The following is a 12,106-nucleotide window of genomic DNA, read 5'->3' as shown; positions in this document are numbered from 1 at the left end:
ACGGAATACACATTGATGGATATATAACAGCCTTACCCTATACAGATAAGCAATAAATAATGGTCCCATAGTTGACATAGTTCGGATAAAATTGCAATCAAGTTGTCGGCATCGCTTGTTTTTGTTGGTAAATGTTCAATATTTTAAGTCTGTTTTAACGCAAGTCCCGTACTTAAAGTCTAACTAATTCAAATGAATGGTTTCATTTATTTAAGTTCATAATAATTTTTTGAACCCGGAGCATAAGGTGCTCATTTCATTTTATTTTATTTTTGTCTTGCGCTTAAGAGTGCTGTCCTCAGATAAATTGGAATTGAGTATAGTTACTGTTAGATATTTTGTTAAGAAAAGACAATTTTACCTTTATGAATAGTAATAAAAAATTTATAATTAAAACATGTTTTAATTAGCAATTAAAAATATGTGTAACGGCTATATAATTATGGGGAACGTTACAAAATTTATGACGAACGTTACGGAATTAATTACGGGTTTTGTAACGTCTTTTCCAACCCTATATATATATATCCGTATGTTGAGCTCAAAATGATAAGAAAAAATATACAACAAGTTTCTCTTGTTTTTCTTCTCTCACCTACATATTATTTTCATCTACATCTTAGTTTTATTTTATGGGCAACTTCCTTCATCTGAGCTGAAGCTCTGCACTCTCGCCCGAGTGCAGAGGCCGGCCGTTTCCGGGGGCTTTTACCACTAGGGGGAGGGAACCATCTGCGTCAGGACGATAAGCGGGTTCTCAATCTTCTAGGGCAGTGATTACACGACTGCTTCCGATCAGGCCAGTTTTAATTGTTTATTTCTTTCGGATTTATATGCATGCTATAATCTTAATTATTTAATAAATTTCCAACAATCTATAAGATTGAGAATTTAGTATAGCTGTTTAATTATTAATTCCGAAAAATATATATTTCTTTCTGTTTAAAAAAATTATTAACTATTTTTTTTTGTTGAATAACTACATTTGTAACGCTACATGAATAATGTGTTACAGTCTTGTTATCATATCAATATCATGCGTCAGTCATGAAAAAAAAGAGAGGGTAAATATTCAGTATCCAATCCCCAGCAGTGGCCAAATCCAACTGGTCCTCCCTCTTTCAAGCTACCATCCGAGCGCATAAAACTCGAACCCCATCGTCATCAACGACAGCGAGGCCACCCCCAAAATATCTCTATGTGTACACGTGTCCTGCCCATCGAACTATCAGGAAGTGAACCGTCTTCCCTTGTAATCTCAACCTCTATAAGTTTAAAAAGTCACAGAAAACGAGATTGAAGCCCAGAGTTTAAAAACAACAAAAGCATCAAGAAACTGAGAGAGAAATGGGGAAAATGGGGTACTTGAAGATGAAGACGGACGAAATCAGCAGCGATCTGATCGAATCGGATCTGAGGGAGCTCGGGATCGCGGCTACGAAATTAGCGAATCATGCGCTTGTTTTGGGGAGCGGTTTGGGATTTGGGACTACCTTCCTTAAATTCCTCGCCTCTCTTGCAGCGATGTGAGTTTGATCGTTCAATCTTGGGATTTTTTATTATTATTATTATTATTTGATTTCTCTGTGATTTATTTGGATTTTTGAGTGGATGTTTAGTTGAGTAATAATTTATAAAGAATGATACTCAGTAAGCACTTTATACTTAGGTTTGTCGAAAAGATATGACGAGGAAATCATGTCGGGATTTTTTTTAATGGCTTTGGCAACGGAAAGGCGACCTTTTGTAGTTTCAGAACTTTGGATTAAATTTGAACAAATTTTCACTGTAGACCCAAACCAATTTTTTATTACCAAAATCGACCGATTTTTTTTTTAATTACCTCCGCTTGATCTTTTCGCTGGGATTGTCAGCAGACAGTGTAGGGGCCCGAAATGCAATGGAGTTGCTCATGAAAGACTCGCAGGTAAGATCTTTGTTTGAACAAATTTTCACCGTAGATCCAAACTAATTTTTTATTACTAAAATCGACCGATTTTTTTTAATTATCAAAATCAACCCGTTTTATACCACGTAGGCATAATCCAGTTTCCTAATTAGTCGGGGGTGGCAACCTCGACTGTTTAGGAGTTGTTAAACCGGGTTTTAAGGCTTCTAATCGGGGTTTAACAACTCCTAAACAGTCGGGTTGGCAACCCGACTAATTAGGAAATTGGATTAAGCCTACGTGGCATAAAACGGGTCGATTTTGGTAAAAAAAAAAAACTCGGTCGATTTTGGTAATTAAAATTCTGTTTGGGTCTACAGTGAAAATTTATTCGATTAAATTTTGGTCATTATAGAATCTGGAATTTTAAGTTTGAGGGTCAACTGTCAAGAATATGAATAAAGATCACTAAATTGGGCCTGCTTGCTATATGGCGTGGAATATAGTTTGAGTGTTGTGGTTTTCTTCAATTATATTATTTTGTTTAAAGATATGCCTTGTTTCAAGCCTTGTAGCTTCTTTTAGTTCAATGGTCTGCGCAATTGGTTTATGACCAGAGGGCAAAAAAAATCCTTTTGGTCCAATTGATTAAAACTATTCATCAATGCATTGGGAGAAGATGAGCCTTGTTAATCTAGTTGCATGTAGATGCTGACAAAGATCATTGAAACACTCTTCTGATTTGTGTAATAAAGATATTAGGTGAGTTAAACCAAACTCAAATATCTTAATCCATTGGCCGGTGAGAATAGTTGTGATGATAGGCCATCATCACCAACGTTTTAAAAAGCCTCCGCCTAGCCCGCTTAGGCATACGCCTAGGCCTAGGCGGTACCTTGACCGCCTAGGCCTAGGCGGTACCTTGACCGCCTACCTAGCGCCTAACGCCTACGCAATATATACTGTCCACCTAGGTTTTGGGAGCGCCTAGGTGGTTTGCCTACATGGATTGCACCTTTCAAGCATTAATCGTGATTTCCTTTGTTGTAGCCTCTACGTCCTTCAACCTCCTCCAACTATGAACACCTCCTCTACCTCTCCTGACATTCAACAAAACCTTCTCCACCACCACTTAAGAAATCTACCTAGGTGTCAGTCCAGCGTCTAAGCTTTCCATAACATTGACATTGACTATCAGAAATTGTAATGAAAAACTAAAACCATAGGAAAACACCTAGGTCCAGCCTAGGCTTCCACCTAGGTGCCTAGGCTCTAGGCGTCATGTCCAACGCCTACGCCGCCTAGCGCTTTCGGTATCCTTGATCATCACTTGGTTGTGATCCTTTCTTTTGGGATGCTGCAGATTGAACACATAATTCGGGTAAACTTTGATATGCTTGAACTAATCACAATAACAAAATTTAATAATATTATAATAGATTTAATATTCTAAAACAGAATGAGTATATTTGGGCCTTGTAAAAGGATGCTTATCCAATTAGGAGATTGTACTTTTCAGCAAATTAAGGAGCTTGGGGTTGCTTTTACAGGTGTTTTTGGCATTGGCTTGGTGTAATCATACACACTGAGATTGATCTTGTTGTTATAACCTATAGCTTGGTGTTTTATTCTGCTGGTTCCAGCGTATATATATGTTCTTGTTTTATTATTGGGACCATTTCTTGCAGTGTGCTTGTGTGCGCTTATGAAGGTTCTCGGCCCTTGATATGTTTGTTCTTTAACTTGGTGCTTTCCTTTAAAAAAGCAAAACAACTACATGCATAAACTCTGTGTTATAATAGAGATCTCTTCATGTTTTCGCATAAGCTATAAGAATCTAGGCATGGTGGCTGTTTGCCTTATACTGATACAGGTATTGGGAAAGATGTATACAGGTATTGGGAAAGATGTTCAACCATCTTACTCTTTTGTTTACAAAGAAAATCTTACTGTGTAGAGAAAGAAGTATCTTAAATCCTCTAACATGTAGCTCAAGCAACTAGCATTGAAGCTGGAATAGTCAATGGACTTCTCACCTTAAACTGTGGCTTCATTTGCCAAATAATTGTGTGCTTGCATGTGTCTGCATCCCCTGATCCACATGTGCATTTCTGTCTTTGAGGTTAAAATTATATCATCTTGGCCTCGTAAAGGGTCCCCATCCCTTGAAGCTTTTGTTCTATATCAAAGAGAAAACTTCTTTTTTCCTTTTCTTGTGTTGATACTTGATACTAGAGATCTTTCGATGTTTCCATATAAGCTATAAGAATCTAGGCAGGGCAGCTAACTGGGATTATATTGTTTACGGTAAAATTAAGAAACAGGTTCAACCACCTTACTCTTTTGTTTACAAAGAAAGAAGGACCTTTGGTGGTCTGCATCCACTTCTAGCAAGTAGCGATGCACTTGGAATTACTGTTCTTAATAACTGACTTTTTCTTCTAGTTCCCAAATAAGTGGTCTTATCTTCCTACAACTCAAGTGACAGGAAGCTCTCCATAATTTATTTGAACCTAGCCCTTGATATTATCACAACAGAACCATACCTGTAGGAGACCCCTCATCATAACCCTGAGGAGATAGCTGAGGATGCTTTTGAGGTTGCCGAAAAGTACTGCAACTGAGTCACCCGAAGTTTCCATCCTTAGAGGCAAAACATGCTGGAAATTACTGCAACCGACTTCTAACTTGGAATCCGAAACATGCAGCACATACAACTTCCCTCGACATGTGGAATTATAACCCGAAGTTTCCAGCTTTAGAGGCAAAACTAGGCTTCTAGAATCCTTGAGGAAGGTGACAGTCTAAGGAACAAGATATTGTTCTGTTTAGTACTGCTGAAGGTTTAGACATGGACTAATTCAAAGTTGAAGGAACACAAAAATGATTAGACCTGGCCAGAAAGAAACCAAGCAAGCTAAATGTTGATTATACCCTTTTTCTTTTGTTGCATGGGCAGTTTTTCATTAAGGTAGCCATCAGATGAATCCATTTCAAATCTTTTCCACGTCTTGACACATTTTGATAGGATTAGGTTTTAACGATGAAGGAAATTGTGAGCTCATTTTGACGTCTTTGTTGGGCCTCAAATATGAATGTAATCCCAACTTTTGCAAATCTGATCATGTTTCCCCACTGTCAAATACTTTTAGAAAGTTTTGCGGAGGTTTGGAGTCGCTTATAGTGCATGTGATAATTTATTAGGGAGTTCCCTATGAGTTTCTCAGTAGCACCTAAAAAGTTCGTGAGATTGTTAGAATGTGTTCAGTATATTTTTCAGTATATTTCTCTCTATTTGTTTTATAAGTAGGAGAGAATAGTTTGATTCCTATTAGACTACTAAATGAAGGTGAAATGGTCATGATTGGATGATGCATTATGCTTCCATGTGAAAATGAATATTAAAAGTGAAATGTTGGTTGAATTTTTTAGTGGAATGCTATTGGTGAGGAATTTATAAGTGTAATGTAAACTGGACTGGGAAATGAAAACATTATGATGGATTAACAAAATCTTGATTCCTATTAGACTACTAAATGAAGGTGAAATGGTCATGATTGGATGATGCATTATGCTTCCATGTGAAAACAAATATCAAAAATGAAATGTTGGTTGAATTTTTTAGTGGAATACTATTGGTGAGGAATTTATAAGTGTAATGTAAACTGGACTGGGAAATGAAAACATTATGATGGATTAACAAAATCTGGTTAGATAAACTCCTAGTAACTTCAAATGTTTCAGTCAAGTGTGGTTTCAAACCTATTATGTCCTGAGAAATAAATACTTGCGCTTATGGGCTTTGTCAGTATTGTGAACCATTGTTCAACGTGTGTAGTATCTTGGTCTATCATATACTGGCCAAGGACCATGTTAGCTAATATCCTACAATAGCCTGGACCTACATATAGGATATTAGCTAACATGGTCCTTGGCCAGTATATGATAGACCAAGATAGTACACACGCTGAACAATGGTTCACAATACTGACAAAGCCCATAAGCGCAAGTATTTATTTCTCAGGACTATCATCTCTCAGCCGCCATAAGTTAGTATTCTTAACTGTTCTTGCTTCCCTTTAGAAGTTTATCATTATTCCTGCACATTTACTGTAGTACTGTCGAACAAATTCATTGAAACAGCGTTTGAATTTAACTTTTCTTTTTATGTAATGTGTATTGCAGATATTTGTTGATACTGGATCGCACAAACTGGAAGACAAACATGTTAACATCGCTTTTGATTCCATACATATTCCTGAGTCTTCCTACTGTAATATTCTCATTGTTGAGGTGATTGCCAACATCATTATATCATCCCTTCTTTCATTCTTTCCCTGTTAATTTTTTTTTTAACCTACACTGTGCACTATACATGATCCTTTGCAGAGGGGAGGTTGGCAAATGGATTGCTTTTATTGCTGTTGTGATACGTCTCTTTTTTCCTCGTCATTTCCCAGGTATTTCTAGTTAGTAAGACTTTACATTGGGAAAATTAAGGTTTAGTCACTAATGGATTTTCATGCAGAATAATGGAACCTTATTAGTGTGATTAATGATTTTGCATGAATCAAAAATAACCAGTCTGTCTTTACTTAAAAGACAGATGGCTATCCTCAAGTTTGGAAGTTTAACTAACACTTGCGTCAAATACTTCTGAATACCTTCATGCACTATATGTACTTGGATGCCCTGCCTAGATGCAGGAGCCATTATTGGACATCAGTAAAAGAATATTTTCACATTATGATTGTCAGTGACTAATTTATTATTTTTCTTTATTGCCCGCTAGTTTTGATTGTTTGAACTTTTTGAAGACAGTTTCACTTGGATTTCGATGGTAACTGTGCAGTCCTGCGAATCGAAAACTGAAAGCTTTTCTATTAAATAACAAATCATGGTTGTCAGTTCCTAGTAGAGATCAAATTCATCTAGAGAACTTAGAAATGTATGAGGATAAACATGTTCATTTTTGTTTCTCTCAAGCATTTCAAGCAATTGACCATGGAAAAATTTCTGAAGGTAACAATAATCTCCATAAAAATTTGCTCTCCTAAGATCTTTAATTTCAAATCCAAGATTAAGTCTCTCTCCAAGTCAAAAAGTAAAAAGAGGAACTATACCGTAATTTGTGCTAGGTATATGCAGCTGGCTTTATTTGGATCTTATACGGATTCTCAACTAATAAGCTGTTTTTCTAGTTGTTTTAGTCAACCTTTGCAGTGTATGAAATTGCTTACTTGTGTAGAAATTCATCTATTCATGCTTATCAATCTAATCTTGATTATGCAATGGTCTGATAACATGCATTAAATGTTCTGATTTCAGACTGGTTGGAGATGCCTGGATCATTGCTTCTCCTGCTAGTAGTTTCCCCAAGTTTTTTGGCTGATACAGTTAGGGGTGGCATTATAGGAGTCATCATTTGCCTCATCATCGCCTGCTACCTCCTTCAAGAGCACATTCGAGCATCAGGTGGATTTAGGAATTCTTTCACCCAGAGCAAGGGAGTATCAAACACCATTGGGATTGTTCTCATTATGGTTTACCCAGTTTGGCGTTTGGTTATCTATTTCCTGTAGGGTGTTTTTTGCTATTGTATGGTGATCGTTGTTTTCATTGTTCTGTGAAGCGTGAATTTGATTCTTGGGTGTAATGTTGTAATTGTTGCTTGATCTTGTCTGAACTTGCACACTTTACCTACCATGGTGCATATTCCGTTGTAGTATATTATGCAGTGATTATTTGTTTTCGGGCTCGAGTACTACATTTTTACCGGCAGCTTCGGTGCTCCGATGGTGCCACAGTAAATATGAAGCGAAAATTCGCGCTCTCTAAGTTTGTTGGTGCGCGTAACCGTTTTTAACTTGAAACGTTACTATGGATTTCCACTGGCAATTTTCGTAATTTATTTTAGTAAGAGGGTTTACTATTACCTAGTAACTTTTCTTTTTTTATTTCGTTTTTAATCTTCTCTCACATATCAGATCCAAAAAGTGAACCGCCGTTGGGGCTCATTCACCATTGTCGCAGAATACGTAACTGACTGGCGTCTTCATTTTATTATTGTTTGCAATTTTCTCATCTCTATGTATTCAATCAAATATTATCAAAACACTATACCTCAACTAGACTCGGTGATTGGCTGAAAACCAAAAAAAATAAAAATAAAATAAAATAAAAGAGGTGTAATATTCAGAAAGGATTAGCGGCACAGCTTGTTGCATGCTTGTCATCATCACATGTGTAATATTCAGTTTATAAATAGATATATAAAGAGAAAATTTTACTTCTAAAAAAAAATTTAAAAGAGATGTTTGAACGCCGCCGGGGATTGAATAGCATGGGGAAGGATTCAATTTGGAGAGGGGGGAAGAGATGAAAGAGCTGGGTTTCCTGGGCATGGAGAATAGATGAGCTGAACGATAGAGATTGAAGATGATAAAATTCTACTTTTACCCTTTAATAAAAAAGGGAAAATGAATTGCTGCTTCCGGTAACAAAATGAACTTTATTCAGGACTTGAAATTAAGACTTGTCTGAACTTGTACACTTTAGCCACCATGATGCACATTCCGACGTAATGTGTTATGTGCCCGTTTGGTTGATGAAGAGGGCTTGGGAAAACCTGTCAAAATGACAAAAACTGTCAGTTTTAATAGGCTTTCTGTCCATTTTAACTCATCTTTTCAGCAACCAAACGGACCTTATGTGGTGATTATTCGTCATCGTGCTCGACTAATACTTTTTTTTTTTTTCCTTTTCGGTTACAAGTATCAGGCTTATCTATTACAGCGGAGAATCAAATAGGCTCAGGTAAAAACGAAGAAGATCCGACTCGGACCTGATCAGGACTCGAGCACAGACCTGAAGATGCCTCGCACGCGAGCCCTCTTTAAAAAGGGTAATTACGTAAAAACGTGCCTCGGTCGATGACAAACCCTAGAAAACCCACATCCTATATAATTCCTTGTGCACTTCTGAAGTTCTAAACTATTTCAAAGCCGCCCGTTTCTCTTGTCTTTTTTTCCTCTTTTTTATCTATTTTCGTTTAATTTTACCTTCAAAGACTTTATTTTATTTGTTCGAATTTGGAAAAGGGATGTTTTTTTTTCTCGGTGATGATAAATATAGATGACGAGTCTGATGTATATCCATTCTATAAAGTCATGTGGACAATCGAGGCATTTGTCTGAGAGAAGGAGGAAAAAAAAAGGTTCCTATATCGATTTCTATTTATTTCTTAGTTTTGTATTTCGATCAAAAATTTATATTTTCATGTTAAAAGATTTATTGTAGAAACGGCATAATGATGAACGATTCATTCTGAGATCTTTTTCTCTGAGCGATCCTAATCCTCCTACTCATTCTGAATGCCGCACTCTTTTTCATCTGATAAATTGTTTATCTGTAATTTATGAAAAAGTTAGTTCTTGATATATAGGAAGTTTTTGTGATTTTAATTGTTGAATTCATGTGTCACTAAAGAATCGATTAATATAATAGATCAATATATTGTTTTAAGTTTTGTCTAATCTTCAAATCTAAATATCAAATCGATATTTAAGAAGTTTTTGTTTGTTAGGGTTTTGTTTATTGTTTTTTTTATTTTTTTATTTTTATCTTTTTGGTGCAAGAAAACGAAAAATCGTCTACTTGAGAAATCATGTATTCAAAATTATTTTTAGGCAAGACTCTCTTGAAGATGAATAATAAATGGGGATTAGAAGGTTGATGCATTGGATCAAAAAGACATTTAGAAATGATGATTCTCAAACGTCGGACGAACAAGCAACATGTTGTCAGATATTTAGAAGCCGCATTCTGTGGTTGCGCGTAAATTATGCAAACGTTTTTTTGGACCCAAAAGCTAGAATTTCCTCGTATACACAATGCTTGAAAAGAAAATTCATTAGTTATTTGTATTTATTCTTCTATACTTTAAAAAATCTAAAATTTATTGTTTTGTTATAATTAATTACTGTAGTATAAACAGTAAATAGCCTCCGGTTTTTTTAAGTATTATATTTTAAACATGCTACTTTTAAAAAATTTAATATATTTAATTTGATTATTATATACTGAAAATTAGAATTCATATCTACTATTCTATATTTAATAATTATTATTTATAATATAGTAATTTATTATAGCATAATTTTAAATTCACTTCTCCATGGCTAAGGAGGATTTAAGGATTTAGTGTTTGTACTACTATTGTTTTGCTATAGTATATTAACTGTATTAATAAATATTAAATTTTTTAAGTGTAGAGGAGTAGAAGAGTAAATTTATTGTTTTGCTATAGTATATTTACTGTATTAATAAACAATTAGTATTCATCCCGTGTTAAGCACGGTATCCTTAGGTGGGGTTATTGGTTGGGATATTTTGGAGGATAATGAGATAATTTTGGGGATTCTATTTCAAAGTGTTATTCATTGGTACAATGGAACAAAGATAATACATTTTTGTATTATTGGTTTTTCACGTTGAATTTATCTTAAAATTATCTTTTACTTTATAAACATGATTTCATATGCTAATAATTAATTATTAATGGACAATGATATGCTCTTTGAAATATCCATTTGTTTTTCGAAATGGTTCATTTGCTTGTGGAAATGATCAGTGCTATTGTTCAACTTTATTTTGACTTGTATATTAATTCCAATTTCTTAGCATCATTGAATTTCACATCTGTAAATTCCGACTATATCAACTATAAATTTTAGAGCATGACTATATCAATTCTAGTATTTAGACCCGTGCAAAGCACTATTTCTAAAAGGTTTTCACAACTTCATTGTAGTCATTGATATTAACCAAGGGCTTTTTGCGATTTTATCCAATATGTTTTGTCTTAAATTAATTGTTCCATGTGATAGTATTAAACAATGATTTTTATTAATAAAAAAAAGATTATAACTTGTAGATCCCGTAGAAGGGGAAAATAACCAGATAAAAACACATAAATCCTTGGAATCAACTATATATTAGAAGCGTGGAATTCAACACATCAAAATTGGGCAAAAGCAGCCATATTGAGCTTGGTTTAGACAATCATTCTCATAGTCACCTTAAAAGAAGAAACACATACTCCAAACAAGAGCATTAAGAGCTACTCGCAGAGAAGAAACATACATCCATTAAATTGGATAGAATCATATTTGTTTCTGCGTAGTATTGAACACAACCATACTATCTAAAAGATGTACTATAAATGAAAAATTACAAAATCTCATATGGACTCTTTTACTCTCCTATGAACTCACTTATTTCAAATTCTCTTCAACATTATCATGATAATAATCATTCAACTTTGGTTCTTAAAAGAAATTTAAATCACCAATCTAATTTGTATTAAACCATATAAAAATTTGTATTATAACCTACAAAGGGCTTCATATTTTCACTACTAAACCACATAAAATTTATATTGCTTATATTAGCTACCTAAATGCAATTCTTTTTAATAAAATTAAACTATAAATATGTAGTCATTTAAGAATTAATTAAGGGAGAAGTAATCATAATACATTCGTAAGTTTGAAAACCAAGAAATAGCTATATATAAAAGTATAAAGATAAAGAGGCAATAAAAAAAGATTTTCCTTAAATGACGAATCAAACATTGATCAAAATCAAACATGAATAGAAAAATTTTGATCTAAATCAAACATGAACAACAAAAACAAGCCCTAATTTACGTTGACTGCATGAGGTTCAAATTTTATGGCTAGCAAGTTTTTCTCGTTTGTACGGTCTGATTGAATCAAATCCTATAACCACATCCTAAAACTAAAATAAAATCTCAACAAATCAACATATCATAACTTTAAAAGGGGAAATATTTAAATATGAAATTTTAAACTAAAAGGCTACCTATATAGTAGCGATCGCATCTTGATTTTCTCAATGACAATGGTCGATCATAGCCACCTCATCCCTACAATAAAACTATAATTAACATGAATTATCATGAATTAAGTGCAAAGTTAGTATACAATTTGATGATATGTTTATAAATACAACAAAAACTATACCAATGAGCAATCAGAGGATACACATGTTCGAGGGATCTGTAGTTATCGACAATATGCGAATAACTCCTATCCAACCTCGGCTGCGGCCTCGATGCAAAAGAAGTTTGCTTCGGAGGGTGGGGTTGAGGCAGCGTCGGGTACGCCTGAGGTGGGGGGGGTACCCATAAGGTTG

The 12,106-nt window shown here is 34.7% G+C and overlaps 1 protein-coding gene across 1 annotated transcript; it reads left to right on the top strand.

Annotated features, from left to right (window-relative positions):
• LOC109833231 (cold-regulated 413 plasma membrane protein 2-like) lies at window positions 1,106–7,640 on the top strand. The gene is made up of 4 exons (XM_020400829.1): window positions 1,106–1,526; window positions 6,074–6,181; window positions 6,278–6,348; window positions 7,217–7,640. The coding sequence occupies exons 1-4, from the start codon at window positions 1,348–1,350 to the stop codon at window positions 7,468–7,470; spliced, it is 612 nt and encodes a 203-aa protein (XP_020256418.1). The 5' UTR covers window positions 1,106–1,347; the 3' UTR covers window positions 7,471–7,640.

The sequence above is a fragment of the Asparagus officinalis genome, chromosome 3 (genome assembly GCF_001876935.1).
Source record: "Asparagus officinalis chromosome 3, Aspof.V1, whole genome shotgun sequence".
NCBI classification, from domain to species: domain Eukaryota; kingdom Viridiplantae; phylum Streptophyta; class Magnoliopsida; order Asparagales; family Asparagaceae; genus Asparagus; species Asparagus officinalis.
The sequence above is the reverse complement of the archived record's forward strand: the minus strand, read 5'-3'. Positions and strand labels throughout refer to the sequence as shown.